Genomic DNA, 20,263 nt, shown 5'->3' with positions numbered 1-20,263 from the left:
TGTGGGGTTCTGGCTTTGATGGCTCCTGGTTTGTCAGGGAAGTGGTGTGATCAAAACATGGCGAAGCAGTAGAACACCTCAAGAAATCATCCCCTGGGGTCATAGAGAGTGCGTCTAGACTCCATTTCTGGGGTCGCAGAGACTGTGTGTCTAGTCTCCATTTCTGTGTTTCTTCTTTTCCCACAATGTCTGTGAACAAGTCCGTGACTCTCTTCCCATTGTTGGAAGGCTTCCATTTCTGAGGAACAAGAGTAAACTGTGTTATTTGGGGTTGCTGTCACTGATGCGAGCTACTCTAAACTAGCCGGATGGTCTGGCTGACCCAAGGTCCCCCAGCCTGAAAGGCAACATTCTTGGCACAGATCTCAGCCATTGCTGTCCATGTGACATTTACAGTCACAGAGGCTGGGAAGATATTTTTATGTGGGTCACTTCAGCAGATTCTCAGAATGAAATCCTCCCAGGGAAAAATAGTCCCAGTCCTATTTGGAGAGGAGGGTGGATCTGGATTCTCATGTTTGGTTCTAAGCTGGACAAGAGGAGACTGGTACAGAGTTTCATGGCTGTTTACCAAGGCCAGAGAGCCCAGCCAGTCCAGCCCCAGGTATATACTCCAGAGAGCCCAGCTAGTCTAGCCTTGGGTATATACTCCAGAGAGCCCAGCTAGTCTAGCCTTGGGTATATACTCCAGAGAGCCCAGCCAGTCTAGCCCTGGGTATATACTCCAGAGAGCCCAGCCAGTCTAGCCCTGGGTGTATACTCCAGAGAGCCCAGCCAGTCTAACCCTGGGTATATACTCCAGAGAGCCCAGCCAGTCTAGCCCTGGGTATATACTCCAGAGATCCCAGTCAGTCTAACCCTGGGTATACTCCAGAGAGCCCAGCCAGTCTAGCCCTGGGTGTATACTCCAGAGAGCCCAGCCAGTCTAACCCTGGGTATATACTCCAGAGAGCCCAGCCAGTCTAGCCCTGGGTGTATACTCCAGAGAACCCAGCAAATCTAGCCTTGGGTATATACTTCAGAGATCCCAGCTAGCCTAGCCCCAGGTATAGCCACTCAGAAATGTGGGCAGACAACTGCAGTGCCATTATTCACATCAGCTGATGGGTAGACATGCCCTCACATGTCGGTCAGCTGAGCCGCTGACAGGCTTCCTGTGGTAACTCTCACCATGAACACTCTGTGATATTGTCCCAGACAGGAGACACCAATTTATGTCATATGCTGGCCTATAGCATGTGAAAGAAACCAGCCCCCAGAGAACACATGTTGTATGATGCATGTTCTATGAGTCTGTTCTCACGAACTCTCGGGAACCAGGAAATGGAAGGAGACAAAAGCTAGTTGGTGTTTGCCTAGTGTGGAGGGCGAGAGGATGAAGGTTATGGTCTCTCCTTGTCGTGAGAGTGGTCTAACAGCATTGTGGTGGTTGCACACCACCTGGGAAAACATCAAATCCCTCTGAGCTTCTGGAAGCACATTAGATATGGGAGTTATATTTCAATGAAGCCGTTCTTTTATAGTGATAACTTGAGGCACACAGTTCAACTAAGAAGTGAACTCAAATGTATACCTTACACTGAGGACATGCTGGGAACTCCAGGCTGTGTTTATCTGTTTATTTAGAGCTGAAGCAAAGACTTACAATTTTAGGCTGGGTCTAGGGAGGTGGCTCAGTTAGGAAAGGGTTTGTGTGTACCTACGGAAAAGGCCAGGAGTGGTAGTGTGGGCCCGTAACCCCATTGTACTGGGGAGGAAGACAGGGGACCCAAGGAGCTCACTGGCCACCCAGCCAGGCCCCATCAGTGAGCCCCAGGGTCAGTGAGAAACCCTGTGTTGACAGAGAGATAGAGAGATAGATAGAGAGATACATATATACATACATACACACATACACACATACATACATACATACATACATACATACATACATAGATGGATACATAGATTAGATAGATACAGAGATACATAGATAGACAGACATAGGTGGGTGGATGGGTGGGTAGGTGGGTATGAAGTGATCAAGACTCCTGACCTCTGGCCTCCTCATGCATGTGCACACACATGTACACACCCTCACATTAGTTTTATTTACTAGTTCTCATACAATGTGGCTGGAAATATCTTAGTTCCTGGAGTGTCATCAGACTAGATTAACAGGAGGGCATCGTAGCCTCTGAGTTATTGAAGGTTTAGTGATTAAGTGGAATCTGGTGCCGAATGCAGACAGGCTCTAGCTAATTTAAAACAAGCTACAGAAAGAATCAGAGGAAATGGTTGGGCGGTGCTGGGCCACGCCTTTAATCCCAGCAGCTCTCAGTAGGCAGAGGCAGGAGGATCTCTGAGTCTGAGGCCAGCCTGTTCTACACAGACAGTTCTAGGTCACTGAAAGCTACTCAGAGAAACCTTGTCTTAAAAAACAAACAAACCCAGAATTGGTGGGAATAACTGGAATCATGAAACTGTGGTTCGTGAACGAGGCACAGGATATCCCTGGAAAGGGGAGAGCAGAAGTGGAAGTTGAGACCTCGCTTCTAGTTGTTTATAGTAATTCCTGCAGGACCCCTGTCAGCCCTGGTGGTTCACAACTTCAATCTCAGCACCCAGGATGCAAAGACAGGCAGATCTCAGCTAGTTTGAGGCCAGCCTGGTCTACAATGGGACTTCTAGGCCAGCTAGGGCTACACAGTAAGACACACATGCACACACACACACACACACACACACACACACACACACACACGCACGCACACACATGTCAACAAAACAAAAACGTACTCCAAGGCTAGGAGATGGCTCAGTGGGTAGAGAGTTTCTCACACACATGAGTTCAGACGCCTAGAACAAGCACCGTGAAGCCTCTGTCTCTAGTGGAGGAGTGCTGGTTGTGTGTCAGAGAGCAGTCGCTAGGCAGTCTCTGAGGACAGTGCTCCGTGAGATGGACAGACAAATTTGACGATGAGATTCTATGCTGTCAGCTGTGTGTCAGAAGTACAGGCCTGAGAAGGCAAGTGTGGACACGGAGAACGGAAAGCCAGTTGTTAGTAGGAGTTACGAATGCCGTGTGCAAGTCTGCGGTGGGCCGGGTGCGTGTGGAGGCCAGAGAACAACCGTGGGTATCATTCCACAGTACCAACCCGGAGTCCCTCACTGACTGACGGCTCACCAATTCAGCTAGCAACCCACAGGTACTCACCTAGCAATCCACCTGCCTCAGCCTCCTCAGCACTGGCACTTAAAACCTTATTTTGCTTTTTTAAAAAAGGATGCGTGTTCTAAAGTGATTATCTCTCCAGGCCCTGAGTTGGGAATTTAAAAAAAAAAGTTGTAGATCTGTGTCCACATTAGTCATGTATGGCTTTAATAATATAAAACTAATAGTTAACGTGGAAATGTAGGAGATGGTTATGGGCGAGACTGAAAAGGGAGGTGTTGGAACCATGTATCTCACAACTGTTGGGGGAACAACTGAGGTCACAGAGAGTCGGTGACATCGATCACCAAATGCTATCAGGTTAGTGTCACGTAAGGTGTATAGGGTTTCTTGTTCTTCTCTTCTACAGTGTATTTATTTACATATTTGTTGTTATGGCTTTTCTTTATTTTCTTTGAGATTTATTTCTTCTTCCTTTTTTGTTTTTTGTTTTGTTTTGTTTTGGTTTTGGGTTTGGGTTTTTTTTTTTTTTTCAAGACAGGGGTTTCTCTGTATAGCCCCGGCTGTCCTGGAACTCACTCTGCAGACCAGGCTGGCCTGGAACTCAGAAATCTGCCTGTCTCTATCTCCCAAGTCCTGAGATTAAAGGCGTGTGCCACCACTGCCTGGCAAGATTTATTTCTTCTTTTTTTTAATGTATTCGGGTGTTTGCCTGCATGCATGTTTATGCACTATATGTGTGCAGTACCCATGGAGGTCAGAAGAGGGCGCCATATGCCCTGGAGCTGGAGTAAGAGACTGTTTTGAGCTACCTTATGGGCGCTGGGAACCATCCTGGAGCCCTCTGGAAGGGCCTGGCACTCTTAACCACCGAGTCACGTCTTTCAGCAGCTGGTGGGTTGTTTCTAGTTATATGGAATACCTACAGAACTGTGGCCTCCTCCGTGTAGATTCTCAGTCTACTGACATGTTCGTCTCATGGGAATCTCAGATGCCTGTGGTGAAAGTTGGATCTTTTATATGTATCACCCATCCTTGACAATAAATGCTTTATAGTATCTTTCTGAATATTTAAGTCTACTACGTCATTAGTTGTTGATTTGATTTGATCAAGAGTTAAAAGTCTCATTAGGTTGCACAGACAGGCCTCAGACTCCTGGGCTCCAGCCACTCCAGTCCTCACCCCCCAGAGTCACTACAACTACAACTGTCAGCTACCACGTTCAACTCTAATTATTTTTCCCCTTTCTATTCTCCTATAATTATAAATCTTACCCTTCTGTCCACAGACGCATCCTAAGTGTGGAAGACCAGGATTGTAAGTGAGGAGAGACTGCTGCTACAATGCACCGGAGCCATCCCGTGGAGTCTGTGCCATACATCCAAAGGTACCGTGCACGGCTCCCTAATGCAACTGCCTCGTATAATGTAGGAATAAGTTGTGTTTTCTGGGCTTTCTATGGTTAGATTTTACTACTTTTGTAAGAGTATAACAGGTATATAAACACATAAATAAGACAGTGGTGCATATCCGGGTGGAGAGATGGCTGGGAGGTTACGAACATGCACTGTTCTTGCAGAAGGCAAGCACCCACATAGGACAGACAGCTCCCAACCACCTGTAACTCCAGTTCCAGGAGGCCTGGTGCCCTCTTCTGGCCTCCACTGGCACTGCACCCACATGTACAAACCCACACATAGTGCGCGCGCGCACACACACACAATTTACAAAATGGAATAAATGTTTTTAAAATGTTATATTATTGAAAGTGTAGGGGTTTTTTTTTAGGCCTAAGGAAATGGCTCCATTGGTGTATTGTGTGCATTACAAGTGTGAAGTCCTCACATTGAATTCCCCCATAACCCACATAAAAAGCCAGGTGTGGTGGGACAGGCCTGTAATCCCAGCACTGTGGAGACAGAGACAGGAGGCACCCTGGGGCTCATTAAACAGCCAGCCTCGCTGAACTGCTGAGGTCTGGATTCAGTGAGTGACCATGTCCCAAAAGTAAGATAGAGAAGCAGTTGAGGAAAAGACCTTTGCTTCTACATGCGCATACATTGCCAAGCACATGCTCACCCACATGAACATGTACACACACACACACACACACACACACACACACACATACACTCTTCATCATCTCTAGGGCCCGGTCACTACATCCTCACCATGACTGGTCTGACGAGGTTTTCTGTGGTAGCCATCTCAGTGTGTGTGTGAGGCAGCATCTCATGGTTAGACTCTCATGTCTGAGGAGTTCCTGCTAAGAATCTCTCATTGGCCACTTAGACATCTTCCATGGTAAGAGGTGCTCACTCAAATCTTTCACACTCTTTTTTTTTGTTTTTGTTTTTTTGTTTTTTTGTGTTTTTTTGTTTTTTGTTTTTTGTTTTTTGGTTTTTTTTTTTTTTTTTTTTTTGGCTTTTTAGAGACAGGGTTTCTCTGTATAGCCCTGGCTGTCCTGGAACTCACTCTGTAGACCAGGCTGGCCTCGAACTCAGAAATCTGCCTGCCTCTGCCTCCCAAGTGCTGGGATTAAAGGCGTGCACCACCACTGCCTGGCTACATTTTTTAAAAAATGAATTATGAGGGCTGGAGGGATGTTTCAAGAGTTAAGAGCACTGGCCGCTCTTGCAAAAGACCTGGGTTCAGTTCCCAGCAGCCATGTGCTGGCTCACACCCAGCTGTCACTCCAGCTCCCCGGGAGCCAATGCCCTCTTCTGGCCTCTCCAAGCACCAGGCATGAACATGGTATACAGTCATACATATGGACAGCTGATGGGTTGTGAGAGGTCTTTATAATTTTGTTGACAAGTGAGATCAAGTGAGATAGATATGCCTTTGCACAGGTTTTGGTGTGATGTCGCCTGTCCCTTCACGCTGGAAGAAGTCTCTAGAACCGCAGACATGTCTAATTTGGATGAAGTCTAGTGTAGATTCTACTTTCTGTGGACCGCACCTTTGTTTCTGACCTGAGGGCAGTGCAGCCTTCATTTCCGTCTGGAATGCCAACACTTTTACTCTCTTCTGGGGCAGCTGTGTAGTCTGGATGCTCTTCTCCCTCACAGATGGGCTAGAGTTGCTGGTGAAGCCCTTGGTGTTTATTTGTGGGGAAAATGTTATATTTCTTTGTTCCATGTGTGCTTCTGCACCAGCATGCCGCAGTGCCTGTGTGGAGTCAGAGATTGACTTCATGACTTTTCTCTTTTCCTACCATGTGGCTCGGAGGGATTGACCTCAGGTTATGGGCAAGCATCTTTATACACTGAGCCATCGCACCAGCCAGAATTTCAGTCATTTTACTTCAGATCATTTCTTTCTTGACCAGTAATGATTTGTGCCTTCTAAAGTAGTTGACCATTTTCTTCCAAGTCCTTTCTTTGTAGAACGCTGTTTCTAGTTACCCTGGTGCCGGTGAAGCTATGCTAATGTCTCCCCTGTCCTTCCTGATTAGTCATATGTTTCTTCTGTCTTTTTTTAAATTAACAAATCAGTTTGACGTGAGATTAATAATAAATACAGTTCTTTTTCTTTTTTTTGTTTTTTTGTTTTTTTGTTTTTCGAGGCAGGGTTTCTCTGTGTGGTCCTGGCTGTCCTGGAACTCACTCTGTAGACCAGGCTGGCCTCAAACTCAGAAATCCTCCTGCCTCTGCCTCCCAAGTGCTGGGATTACAGGCGTGCACCACCACGCCCAGCTATAGTTCTTTTTCTAAAAGAACTTCTTTTGTTTATTTTTTCATGTTTCTATCTTTTCTTATTTCAATGACGTTTCTCTTTAACCTTTGTTATTTCTTCTGCTCATTTACACAAAAAAAGTGACTTTTTAAAGAAGCAAACACATAATGCAAGCTGAGGGCACTGACTTGAATTCTCCTTAGTTTCTATGTCTTATATTCCCTGTAAGGTTGGCAGTTTAACATATTGGATACATTGTACCCGCTTTTGCTTTTCCCTTTACATTTATTTGATTGCTGCTTTTTTGAGACAGAGTCTCACTCTATATCCCAGGCTGGTGTCAAACCCCTTTACAGAAGCTCAGCCACTCAGGTCACAGGCCCCGCCCCTGCCCCACCCTGCCCCGCCCAGCTGTGCTTACATTTTCAGTCCCCTTAAAGTGGGCTCTTATATCTCCATTTGATCTTTAACTCAGGGATTGTTTTTTAGGCTCTCCTTTAATGTGCACGGGTGTCTTGCCTGCATGTGTACCTGGGTGCCATGTGCATGCCTGGTACCCACAGAGGTCAGGAGAGAACATCAGATCTCCCCGAACTGGAGTTACAAATGGGTGTAAGTTGTCATGTATGTGCTGGAAACTGAACAGAGGTCCTCTGGGGAAGCCTGGCCATTCTCCAGCCCCATAATTGCCTATTGAAATCAGTTTAATAGAATATATTTATTCTTCAGCAGTTTCAAACATGTAAACAGGGCATCTTAACCTGTGCACCCCCATTAAGTTAGCGTGTAACCACATATTTTAAGGCACTGTTGAGAGGACCATAAACACTTGGTATCATTTTGTTCTCTAGTGGATCCCTGCCACAGCATTATCAATACCACCAGTGCCCTGCCCTGTCAATAGTGACCTGCTTTGAAATCTACTCATGGTAACAGTGAATTTTGTTCCTTCTAGAACAGGCATATGTCCTTCTGTGTCCCTTGACTCTCCGCTCATCCATGTCTCCCTATTTGAAGCATGTATGTATGTGTGTGCATGCGTGTTTATATGCGTGTGCACGCGTGTTTATGGACGATTTGTGCACACATGTGGTCTGAGCTGCAGGGATGCTATTGGCATACCTTTCAGCCCAGTGTGGCCTCTTTATTACGTGTACTCCAGGTCCTCTCCCTCCAAACTTGGAGCTGTCACACCTCTCTGGAGCTGTCTTAACAAGCACCATCTCTCCTTCACAGATGCCTGCGGGTCATATGCAGGCTGCTTGGAGGCCGCCCTGGCTGAGTGATACTCACCTGTGTTTGCTTCCTTCCTTCCTTCTGTCCTTCTTTTTTTCCATTCATCCTTCTTCTATTTTTTATGTTTCATATATTCATCCAAACACACTCACTAATTTTTTTCCACATCCCATCCCATGCAACATGTTTTTATCCCCAGACATTGTATTGTTCTTTCCCGATGCAGGCTGAGGTTGAGTCTCTTTTGACCTGTCCATCTCTACTTTATGCACCCCTTACTCCCTCTGACTTTAAACACAAGGGCTCCAGGCATGTGTTTACTGTCCTTGCAGTGTCTCAAGTTCAAGGCCAGCTTGGGCCACAGAGTGAGTCATTTCAGGTGGCCTTGTCCAGGACTGACATGGATTCCTTACTGCCAATACACAGTACAGACCTGAGGAGGAGCTGCTACGTTGCCCCACACCCTCTGGACTCTTCCCTTCTGTTCCAGCTGTGCCAGAGTCACCTCAGACTCTGACAGCTCTCACTTGCTGTCACAGGGTTCACCAGCCTCTACCTGCAGTGCCCTACACCTATCCTGGGTAGACGCTGGGGCTCCTGGGGCTCCTCTGCTTCTTCGCCCTTTGCCCACCAGCCACTGTCTTCAAATGCCATCCTACGGGTGTTTCATCCGATGCTTTGATTGCTTCAGATGACAGAAAATAAATAAATCAAGTGCCCGTTTCCCCATCTTGACTAAACCCAGAAATCCCCTCATTCTATTTTTGAACTTATTAATTATGGGTGGTCAAGGTTATTGATTTAGCGTACTGCATCTACTCTGCCGTGGTGCTTAGTAATTAAATATTCACTTGTCATTTATAATGGGAGGTTTTTTTAAGGATCTCTCTCTCTCTTTCTCTCTCTCTTTCTCTCTCTACATTTAAACATCTATTTCTTTTTTTCTTTTTTTTTTCGGATTTTCAAGACAGGGTTTCTCTCTGTGTAGCCCTGGCTGTCCTGGAACTCACTCTGTTGACTAGACTAGCCTCAAACTCAGAAATCCACCTGCCTGCCTCCCAAGTGCTGGGATTAAAGGTGTGTGGCACAATTGCCTAGCTAAACATCTATTTCTTTAAATAATCATTTTGGTCTATAATATGACAGAATAATCTGTTTTCTCAAAATGATTGTTAATAACTTAGCGTAATCCTAACTGAAGCCAAAGTATCCAGAAATTCAAAGTGCACTTCAGCAACTGAATTTCAGTCACTAGATCTTCACTTTTCTGAAAGGGAATCTCCTGTACTCCCTGTCACCCGTGGTCTCCAGAAAGGCCTCCCTGGTTTCTTCCAGGACTCCTTCTGTTCTTGGAACAAGGGAGGAGACCCACTTTCTGCTGCCTCTGTGCCCACAGCTACCTTACTGATGGTGCAGACGCCTCTATTTAAGATACTTTCCCAACAGTATTGACTTATCGGCCTTGTACTGCATTGTCAGTATCTGAAGATCAGCAGGACAGTTGCCCAGGACAACAGGTGCCATGCAGGCAAGCAGTCCCTTCCTGTGCGCTTTTGCCGGCACCCTGTTCTGCACAGCATAAAGGCCAGATTTCTTAATGTTGTTTTAAAGGCTTTTTGTGATCTTCCTTGGCTTAAGACCACCTTCGTTATTTCTGCTCCCAACTCTCCCACACATCCATATTAAATGAACTACATTTATTTTTCTTAAGAATGGCTTTCCACTTGTAAGTTAAAAAAAACAAAACAAAACAAAACAAAAAAAAAAAAAAAAAAAACTGGCCAGACCAGTCTTCTATACCCTTATGTCGAGAGACATTTCCCTACCATTTGGAACAACAGTCTGAACCCTTGCCTTTGGGGTGTCTGTTGTTCCATTGGACAGAAAGTCCTGTATAAAGATAGAGGGGGACACAGGTTCTGACCCTAACACCAGGCCCAGCACAATGCTGTGACAATCCTAAGCATGCAGTGCATACTTACTAAATGACGGAATGAAGCTAGCCATTGGCTGGCTGGCTGGTCACCCACAAACGCTAACGACTCAAGGAAACTGAATTTGTTTTGTTTTTTGTTTTTGTTTTGTTTTTCGAGACAGGGTTTCTCTGTGTAGCCCTGGGTGTGCTGGAACTCACTCTGTAAACCAGGCTGGCCTTGAACTTAGAAATCCGCCTGCCTCTGCCTCCCAAGTGCTGGGATTAAAGGTGTGCGCCACCACCACCCTGCTGCGGAAACTGAATTTTTGAAGCCATGTGCACCAACACCCAACGCTGCCACGTCACAAGAGGAAATACATGTACCCACACTGTCAGCTCTGCTTCTTTAGCCGATAACATTTTTAACATTTTAGAGTATCATATATTGAAGAAAAGTAGATTTGTTGACTCAATGCTAAATGTGTAACCTGGTTAGTCAGGGGGTTCAAGGGAGAAACACAATCTATACTATAATTAGTTCAAACAGATGTAAGTGCTCTGTGTGTAGAGGATATGTAGAATAAAAATTTTAAAAAGAGGAAAATAGCATCCTAATATTTTTCAAAAAGTAAGGGAAAGGATAAAATGAACACAGAATGAGTCTGTGTACCAGCTGGTAGGTCAATGCCAGGCAAGTCAAGGGCCTCCTGGTCACGTGCGCTCATGGCTGAAAGAAAGCGCCACATGCCAGCCAGTCCAGAGCACCGCCCTCTCTGTCCCATCTCAGGAACCACTGACTTGAGGACTTGCACAGGAATACACATCCCCAGTCAACACTAGAGTTTCCAGCATCCTCATGGGGCAGCTACCTCCTTGACTTGTCCCTCGTGGAGAGGGAGAGGGAATCAAAACTGTTCTTGGTGGTTATTACATAGTTCTGGCATAATGTGCTATTGCATTTGAGAAAATAAAAGCAGCTAATAACACCCGTAACTGGGTCACACCTTCACCACTAACGTCTCCTGGACTCTCTTTGGGGAGTGTGAACTTGCTGCTTGATACCAGAGCGTGTCTCCTCTCCCCATTCCTCTCCCTTTCCCAATCCCTTCCCCAACCCCTCCCCTCCCTTCCCCTCCCCCACCCTCCCTTCCCCCTCCTCCCACCCCTTCCTTCCCCCTCCCCATTGCTTTCCCTCTCTCCCTCTCCCTCCCCTACAAGAATCCTCCATAGATGAAATCATCTCTTATGCTGGCTTTGTTGAATTAACATAATGCTTGCAGGATCTGCTTACACTGGAGCACAGACCTTTACAAGACCCGCTCACACTGGAGGGTAGACCATTACTTTCTTCCTTTTATTTTTGTCTTTTTGAGACAGTTTTGTGAAGCCCATGCTGCCCTCAAATTCCCTGCATAACCAAGGGTGACTGGGCTCACGGTCAGCCAGCTTCCACACGGCACATACAGGACTACGGGCACACACCACCACACTAGCCCTTTAGTCCCCTCTATGGCTGTTGTGTTCCATTGTGTGGGTAGACCACATTTTCTTCACTCAACAGTTACTGAGTGTGGGGTTTTATCTGCCGTCTGGCAATTAGGGATAATGTCACTCGGAAACCTGTATGAGTTTTTGATATGAATGCCTTTTCCTTTCTCTTGGGTATGTACCTGACAGTACATTTTTTCCTTTCAGGTGTGTGTATGTGTGTATGTGTGTGCGCCCGCGTGTGCTTGAAAAAGGCAGATAGGATCCCCCAGAGCTGGAGTGGTTGTGAGCCCTGTGACAGGGTGCTGGGAAGAGAACTTTGGTCCTTTGGAAGACCGACATGTGTTCTTAACCACTGAACCATCCCTCTAGTCTCATGGTGTGAATTCCTGAGCCAAAGCTAACTTCAGGTTCTGGGTTTTGGTGGATGTCTTTTGTTGATGGTAAAGGGTTTGTCTGTATGTCTGTCTGTCTGTCTAATGAACTCTCCTTCCCAAGCTGTCTGCACCTCTGCATTCCTGTCTGCAGGCTCAGAGAGTCTCTCCCTCCTTCCCCTATCTCCCAGTGCCTGTCTGTCTTCATACCTGTCCTGGTGAACATGAAATGGTTTGGCTGTGGGTTTTGACTTTTGTTTCTGATGAAGGTGTCAAGCTCTAAAACATATTTTCATAGTCATTTGTATGTCTTCTTTTTCATAAAGGAAGGTTTATTTAAGTCCTGTGCCAATTTTAAAATTTGGATTTCTTTTCTTTTCACTGTGTTGAGTTGTAAGATGAAGGTTTTCTTTAATTTATTACATTTTATCTGTTTGGGGCAGGTGGGTTTATGCATGCCACAGTGTACTTGTGGGGGTCAGAGGGCTTGCAGGGGTTGGTATCTCCTGCCTTTGTGGCTTCTGTTGATGGAAACTTAGGTCATCAGCCTTAGTAGCAGGCTGCCAAGCCATCTTGTTGACCCAGATAAGCACTTTTAAATATTGGTTTGTGTTTGTATCCTCATCAAAACAGCATGTTAGAAAGAACTGAATGGCAAATCTCATTTTTCTACAGGGACTGAAGGTTTATAAGAATCAAAATCGTAGTCAATGAGAGAGACAAAAGGACTGAGCCATCCAGAAGCCTCGTGCTTGCCACGCCGGCCACCATGCGTAAAGGGGTGCTGAAGGACCCAGAGATCGCCGACCTGTTCTTCAAGGATGACCCTGAAGAGCTCTTTATTGATCTGCATGAAATTGGACATGGGAGCTTCGGAGCCGTGTACTTTGTAAGTAGACACCCAGCTGGAGTGGGTTCAGAAAGGGTGAGTCTTGCCGTCTGCTGGGGAACACGCTTATGTTCCACATAGAGATGAGGTCACTGTGGAAGTCAGTTCCGGAATGCTAGGCTCTATTCCCAGGGTGGTAAGGCGGAGTGATAACCTGGAGTAGAGTCCTATATGTTTCCTGAAGACTTCGTCGGCTCCTTCAACCTCTGCTCTCCACTCCTCCAGCCCAAGGCTCCAAACCCTCGCAGCGCTTGTCCGTTCTGCAGGTTTCAGCTCAAGTGTTACTTTCATAAACCAGTGTTTGCTGTTCATCTCTTTACCTCTTCTTAACACCCTGTGTCTACGTGGAACTGCATTCTAGCACAGTGACAGTCGCATGGTTATGTGTAAGAGCGGCTACTTACTTATGTCCCTTCCCCAAAATAATATGCACCACAATAATCAGGGGTATGTCCATCTCATCCATCACAGTGATTCTGGGAACTGATACACTGCCAATGGTAGAAATGAAGTAAATGTAGGAGATCGGATGTGTGGGTGGGTGGACGGACGGACAGACAGACGGATGGATGGACAGACAGGTGGGTGCGTGGACAGATGGATGGACAGACAGATGGGTGGGTGGACAGATGGATGGACAGACAGGTGGGTAGGTGGATGAATGGATGGACGGATGAATGGGCGGGCGTGTGAATAGATGGACACATAAGTAGTTATGTAGAGAGATATACAAAGACATTTGTTGACAATCACAGGAAGTCCCTTATTTCTGACCAATGGTACAAGGCTAGTCCTAACTCCAGATCCCCGGAATGGCGGAGATGGGGCTCAGCCCATTCACCTGGGGCTGCTCTTGTGAAACGTTCTTCCACCTGGAACGGCAGGGGTCTGCGGCATCATCAGAGTAACTCACGCGACTTGATGGGCATTGGTCTATAAAACAAATAGCAGTAGAAGGTGACGTGCCGGCCCCTTCTTCTGTAGTCCTGTTTGCAGTCACTCTTAGGTGGCCGTCAGCCGCCGCCATCCGGGTACCACTCTTCCTCAGCTGTCCTTCCCAGTGGTTGCCTGTGACTGCTGGCATCATGACTCATACTCACCCTGTTGAAGAAGACTCATGGAAATGCTAGCATAATACCCTGTGTTCACTGGGTGCTAAATATGTTACTTGTTGCTAATACTCAGCTAGAGACATTACAGGGGCCCAGAAGGCTTTGATGCTCTCAGGTGACCATTACTCTGTATTGTCCATGTGTAGAAGTGTAATCACTAAAAAACAGGAGGAAAGGAAGCCAATGCTTTAATATGAAACTTTTAAAAAGTAAAAGAGCCAAGCCTCATGGCCCGTGCCTTTAATCCCAGCACTCAGGAGGTGGGCAGTTCTGTGAGTTTGTGGCCAAAACCCTGTCTGAATAAAACAAAACAAAAAAACTTCACCCCTTTGTCTACTGTGGGCACAAAGGCTGCGCCTAAAGGAAGGATTTCCCATGCCGGGCGGTGGTGGCTCACGCCTGTAATCCCAGCACTCTGGGAGGCAGAGGCAGGCGGATCTCTGAGTTCGAGGCCAGCCTGGTCTACAGAGTGAGTTCCAGGACAGCCAGGGCTACACAGAGAAACCCTGTCTCGAAAAAAAACCAAATCCAAAAAAAAAACCAAAAAAAAAAAAAAAGGCAAAGGAAGGGTTTCCCGTTGGTCACCATACCTGTTGACATTAATTCATCGTGTGTGTCACACCAGCCTTCTGGTCAGTGGCCCTTCCTCTTGTTATTCACACTAGGGCCACGGTATCCAAGGCCTTCCTGTCCCCTTGGTCTCTGTCTACTGTACTTTCCTCCATGAGCTAGAAAAGAAACACACACACACACACACACACATACACACACACACATACACACACACACATACCTTTAGTGCATGTGTGCAGCCTCTCCTCTGTCCTTCATCTAAGCTAGAGTCTTGCTGTAGCCACTGATGAGGCACATCCAAGCTCTGTCCTATCCTCTCTCAGTCCCTCTGTCACTGTCACAGGACCCTATGCAAGCCTTTGTGCTGGAATGTTCCCCACCGCCCTCCTCTGCTGGCCCCTGTTCATCTTTGGGCACTAAGTTTAAATCTCATCCCTTCCAGAAAGGCTTCCTCCCCTAAGTCATGTCCTCCACTGTTGCCCCGGGAGACGGAGGCACCCCGGCCTCCTTGTCATGTCCTTCACTGTGGTCCTGGAAGACAGAGGCAGCCACCACCCCTGCTTTAGAGCGCCTGGCACAGATGCAGTTTCACACCTGTCTGTTTTCTGGCTTTGGATGTTTTGGTTGGTTGACTGGTTGGGGTATTTTGCAGTGCTGAATGTGGAAAAGGGTGTGTGCACTCTAGGCAAGTGGCTGGCTACACACCCATCACTGCTTTGACCTGTCTCCTTATCCTATTTGAGGGGAGATTTGTAAAGGACATATTTACCCAAATACTTAAGAAGTATTAGCCAGAACCATACCTCCATGTTTGCCTTCACACAGGCAGGTGCCGGCGCCGGTGAACAGGATGCTGGGAAGTTATTTGTTAAAAGGGGAAGCAGGTGGAGGGTCAGCCACTGTGAAGTCTGCGGTTCTCTGTTGCTCCCTCATTGTCTGCACAAGCCGCCTCGGTCAGCATCTCAGCAGAATCATCAACAAAATAAAAACTTGTCTTTGGTTTCATACTTTTCTCAGGGGCTGGAGAAGTGTCTCAGAGGTTAAAAGCACTCGCTGCTCTTACAGAGGACCTGGGTTCCGTTGCCAACACCCACATCAGGTGGCTCCAAACCACCTGTAGCTCAAGCTCCAAAGTATCTAGTGACCTCTTCTGGCCTCCTCAGGCACTGTGTTCATGTGACAGGCTCACACCCAGGCACTCTTATATACTTAATTTAAAGAAAAATAAAATCTTAAAAATAAATTAAAAAGTAAGCAAATCAAAGTGTCTTTGTAAGTGAACAGAAATCTGAAGAATGGCTGAGATACAGTAATGTGTGGACAGTAAGTTCTCAGCAAGTATGTCTGCTCTCTGTGATCCTGTCCAGAGCTCCCAAGACCATTTATTCTATTGGAAATATAGAGCAGAGCAAATTTCAAAATTCCCAGGATAATCATAGTCATGCAGAGTACAGCACGGGGCATTGTAAGAAGAGATTGTGCAGTCCCCTTTTCTGTTGCACAGTGCTTATCATTTATTATTTTATTATTATTATTTATCATTATTATACTAAAGTGGGATGTGGACACACAAACCTCACACACCTGTAACCCCAGAACTGTCAGGTGCAGAGGCAGGAGGATGGCTGGGGCTCACTGGCCACCAGCCTAGCTCCAGGTTCGGCGAGTGACCGTGTCTCAGGGGGATAAGGTAGAGAGATGGAGCAGGAGCCTCAGTGTCTTCCTTTACCTCTGTGCACACAAGCACACACAGTGCACATACCTACACATGCACAGCACCTGCCCGTGCTATAGGAAATCGCCATGATAAAGCCATCAGCTAGGTTGTGAGTGCGCAGAGTGAGGTAGGTCCCTTAGTGATGACTGTAGATGTGAGGAGGCTGCACCAAGCAGCCCCGACTGTAAATGTCCTTCAGGAGAGATTACGTAATGGCATCATCTGATCCCATTTGACTCTCTCCTCTCTCCTGCTCCCTGACCTTGTGATAGTGGAGCCCAGGCCTCACACATGCAGGGCAAGGCATGGGCTCTCCCACCATGCCGCATCTCTAGCCGGCTTTCTATAAAAAAAAAAAAATTGATTTCTATGAAGACTATGATGTCTTTGTTGTTGTTTCAGGTTAGAACATGGCTCCGTGACGGAGTATGCACTGTGCATGGCTGTCTTTTGTCTGTGGTTCTGGGCTGGAACCCAGAGCCGCACTCATGCTAAGCAAGCACTCTGTCAATGACTGACTCCCAGACCCAGGGAGTTGTATTTGTGATGGAAGTCTCTCTGCACCTTCTAAATCAGTAATTATTGTGTACACATGCCTTTCTGAAAGTCTTCAGAATTGAAAACATCCAACCAGTAGATACTTTTTTATATACTAGATCCTGTCACCCTAGTGAGCATAAAAATTAATTTTAATGTGCATCCATTTTCCCTGAATTTTAGCGTCAGGAATCTGGGATGATCCTATATCTTAGCTACTCAGTGAATAGTACAGGAAAAAACATGGGTGGGGGTGCATTTATCTGTGGATTGCCTGATTCTCTTTTTAAAGATGTGTTGATTTTGTTATTGTTGTTTGTCTATATACATGTCCCCATGTATATTGTGCCACGCGTTTGCAATGCCCACAGAGGCCAAAAGAGGGCGCCTGATCTCCCAGCCCATGGAGCTTCCAGACCTCCGTGAGGGTGCTAGGAGCTGACCCCAGGTCTCCATAAGAGCAGCCAGAGCTCACCCTTAAGCCCTGAGCCCTCCCTCCACCTCAGTGTCTGCTTGTTTAATGTCAGGGTTGATCGCGTATGCTCGGACGTATCTCTGCTGTTGGGCATCTAACAAGGTGCAGCTGAACTTGAGTGAGTGTGCCATTCTTTCATTTAACTGTGTGTTTTCTTGAAGTCTGGGCCCTTTTTTGTAGCATAACTCTCACATGTTATACAGCAGGAAATACAGAGAAGCCACTCCCGTGAGCGCAGGATAGAGTGGCTCCCTAGCCTGCCATCAGGGGTATTTTTAAACTTCAAGCGGCCAGGGCAAACACCGCTAGGCTCAGAGCATAAGGTGACTGGATATCATAACTTCTTCCTCCTCCTCTCTTTATCGCAGGCAACAAATGCGCACACCAACGAGGTGGTTGCTGTTAAGAAAATGTCCTACAGTGGGAAGCAGACCCACGAGGTGAGTTAGCACCAGGCCTAAGCAGAAGTGTCAAGTCAGGATGAGGCTGGCCAGTCCTCAGTCCTGGCCTCCTGTGCAGAGGAGGGCAGCCAGTACATAGGGTTGTCCTGTGTGTTTCAGAAGTCACTGTTCTCACCACAGTGACAAGGTCAACATCTGAGATAAGGAACTCTGTAGATACCTCTTAGATAATCATGGTATGGAGACACACAGACCAAAGCTTTCCAAAAATGTAATCCATAAAAGTTATCTAAGCACTTAGCGCATTTTTTTCTTTTAAACTCAAGGACAGTTTTATAAGAGTTTAAAAGAAAACCATCTTAAGAGAGGTGAGCTGTGAACCTCAGTGGCTGCCTGGTAAGAGGGGGTCACAGAGAGGAGAAGGGAAAATGTCATTTAAGCAAGTGTGGAGGTCAGGCACGTGGCAGACAGGGAAAAGTAAAGAGGCCCAAAATGTCAAGGGAAGCAAACCTAGGAAAGAAACAAGCGGGTGGCTGCAGTGGCAGCACGTGGGGGACAGAGGCAGGCGGGTCTCTGAGTTCAAGGACAGCCTGGTCTACAGAGCAAGTTCTAGGAGAGCCAGGGCTACACAGAGAAATCCTGTCTCAAACAAAACAAAACAAAACAAAACCAACATGAGAGACAGACAGACAGACAGAAGAAAGGAGAAATTATGCTTTTCTGAGTTACTCCGAGAAATGGGCCAGGTTAGGACACTGCACAGCTGGAGCACAGAAAACTACTGGCCACAATCTGTTGCTCGTGGGACTTCTAGTAAAACTTTCTGATACTGCAAAAAAAACTTTGCAGTGTGTAGAACATGGATGTAGAACATAGCGGTTTTATTTTGATACATTTGATCAGAGATTTGGACTTGAAACTATAGCACAGGGTTAATAAACATTTACCTTATGTCCATCTGACACAGAAAAAGATATGCACGCATCTATCTATCTAATCCATGTATCTATGTACATATGTGCACATACTCGATAAATACTGTTTTCAGTTTGAAAATGAAGCATGTTCCTCTTGTTTCCATAGAAATGGCAAGATATTCTTAAGGAAGTTAAATTTCTACAGCAGCTGAAGCATCCCAACACCGTCGAGTACAAGGGCTGTTATTTAAAGGAGCACACTGCATGGGTGAGTCACACTCTATTCTCTTTTCTTAGTCATTTGTTGTTTTTTTTTTTTTTTAATTATTTATTTGAACCATAAACCTACGACCCCTGTCTGTCCCATTTAACCTTTGTAGCCGATTATTTGACAATTGTCTCTGCTGGCCGGTTTGTCATATGCTATGGATTCCATAGGATTGGGGCTGGTCTAGCTGTTGGAAGAGACGTTGAACAAAGAGATGGTTCAGAGTCAGTGTCACATGTAAAACCAAAACTTAACCCTTCAGTCTCCTAGAATTTCTCAACATTATTATTATATTTATTTCCCGTGTGCCTGTCAGCCTCGGCACACATATGGAATCCAGGGGACTTGTGGAAGTCATTTCCTCCCTTCCACAAACGTGTCCCAGGAATTGGATTCGAGTCACCATCAGCCTTTACCACCAAGCCACCTAGCCAGCAATCCTCTCAGAATGATTTTTGAAGACTTGTTTATTTTTATTGTGTATGTCTGAGTGTTTTGCCTGCATCTAAACCACACATGTCTACAGTGCCCACACAGGTCAGGAGAGGCCTCTGGGTCCCCTGGAACTGGAGGTAGAGATGGTCGTGAGCTGCCATGTGGGGCTGGGAGCAGAGCCCAGGTCCTCTGCAAGAGCAGACAGTGCCCTTCACTGCTGGGCGCTCTCTCCAGCCCTCATCCTAGACCGGCATCTTTGCTGCTTCCACCCCTCCCCCCACCGTTCCATTTGACTAAAACTCTGCCATGTTCCCCGACACCGTCCCTATATAAGGTTTATGAAATGATACCAGCACCATGTACCTGGAGCAGGGAGCTCTTCCACACATTTTAGGGTTTTCTTATTTTTAGGTGACTACCATGTCACATACCATTTAGAATATGAAGGTGTTAATCACATTGGGCATTTTAACTTAAGGTCCCATATACCCATCTATGATGGGTTACTTGTGACACCTCTTGAGATCCCATTGCCAACAGGAAATGGACATTCTGTTTCCAAACATTATGTATAAGCACTTCTGCTCCAGCAGTTCATTTCAGGGTGTGTGTGTGTGTGTGTGTGTATGTGTGTGTGTATGTGCACATATGCATGCGCATATTTCTGTGTGTGTGCATTTCTCTGTGTGTGTGTATTTCTTTGTACACATTTCCATGTGTACACATGTATTTCTCTGTGTGTACATATGTACACATACATTTCTCAGTGTGTGTGCATTTCTGTGCTTGTGTTTATATTGTGCATTTCTGTGTGCATGTGCAGGTGTGCACATGCATTTCTTGGTGTGTGTGTGTGTGTGTGTGTGTGTGTGTGTGTAGGATTGAACCCCAAATAAATCAGGGGCAAAAACCTTAAGCTGAGCACTGATCTTCCTGGTTTGCGTATTCCTTGACATGTTCTAGGTTACAATTTTATCTTGTAACAAACCATGAGTAATAAAATCCATACTCTTAAAACCTATTATGAAATAAGGCAGTGTGGGAAGGAGCTCAGTGGGCTCCAGCAGTGTCAGCTTGAGCGTCTACAGGGACC

At 46.2% G+C, this 20,263-nt stretch overlaps 1 protein-coding gene across 1 annotated transcript in view; it reads left to right on the top strand.

Annotated features, from left to right (window-relative positions):
* Taok3 (TAO kinase 3) overlaps window positions 1-20,263 on the top strand; it is a 159,154-nt gene that overhangs the window by 66,621 nt on the left and 72,270 nt on the right. The window contains exons 3-6 of the mRNA XM_052168754.1: window positions 4,444-4,542; window positions 12,522-12,735; window positions 17,518-17,589; window positions 18,634-18,735. Coding sequence (XP_052024714.1) covers window positions 12,616-12,735; window positions 17,518-17,589; window positions 18,634-18,735 — 294 coding nt within the window. The 5' untranslated portion in view covers window positions 4,444-4,542; window positions 12,522-12,615. The remainder of the gene's footprint in view (window positions 1-4,443; window positions 4,543-12,521; window positions 12,736-17,517; window positions 17,590-18,633; window positions 18,736-20,263) is intronic.

The sequence above is a fragment of the Apodemus sylvaticus genome, chromosome 22 (assembly GCF_947179515.1).
Source record: "Apodemus sylvaticus chromosome 22, mApoSyl1.1, whole genome shotgun sequence".
In the NCBI taxonomy this organism is placed as follows: Eukaryota; Metazoa; Chordata; class Mammalia; order Rodentia; family Muridae; genus Apodemus; species Apodemus sylvaticus.
This window is presented reverse-complemented; position numbering and strand designations above follow the sequence as displayed.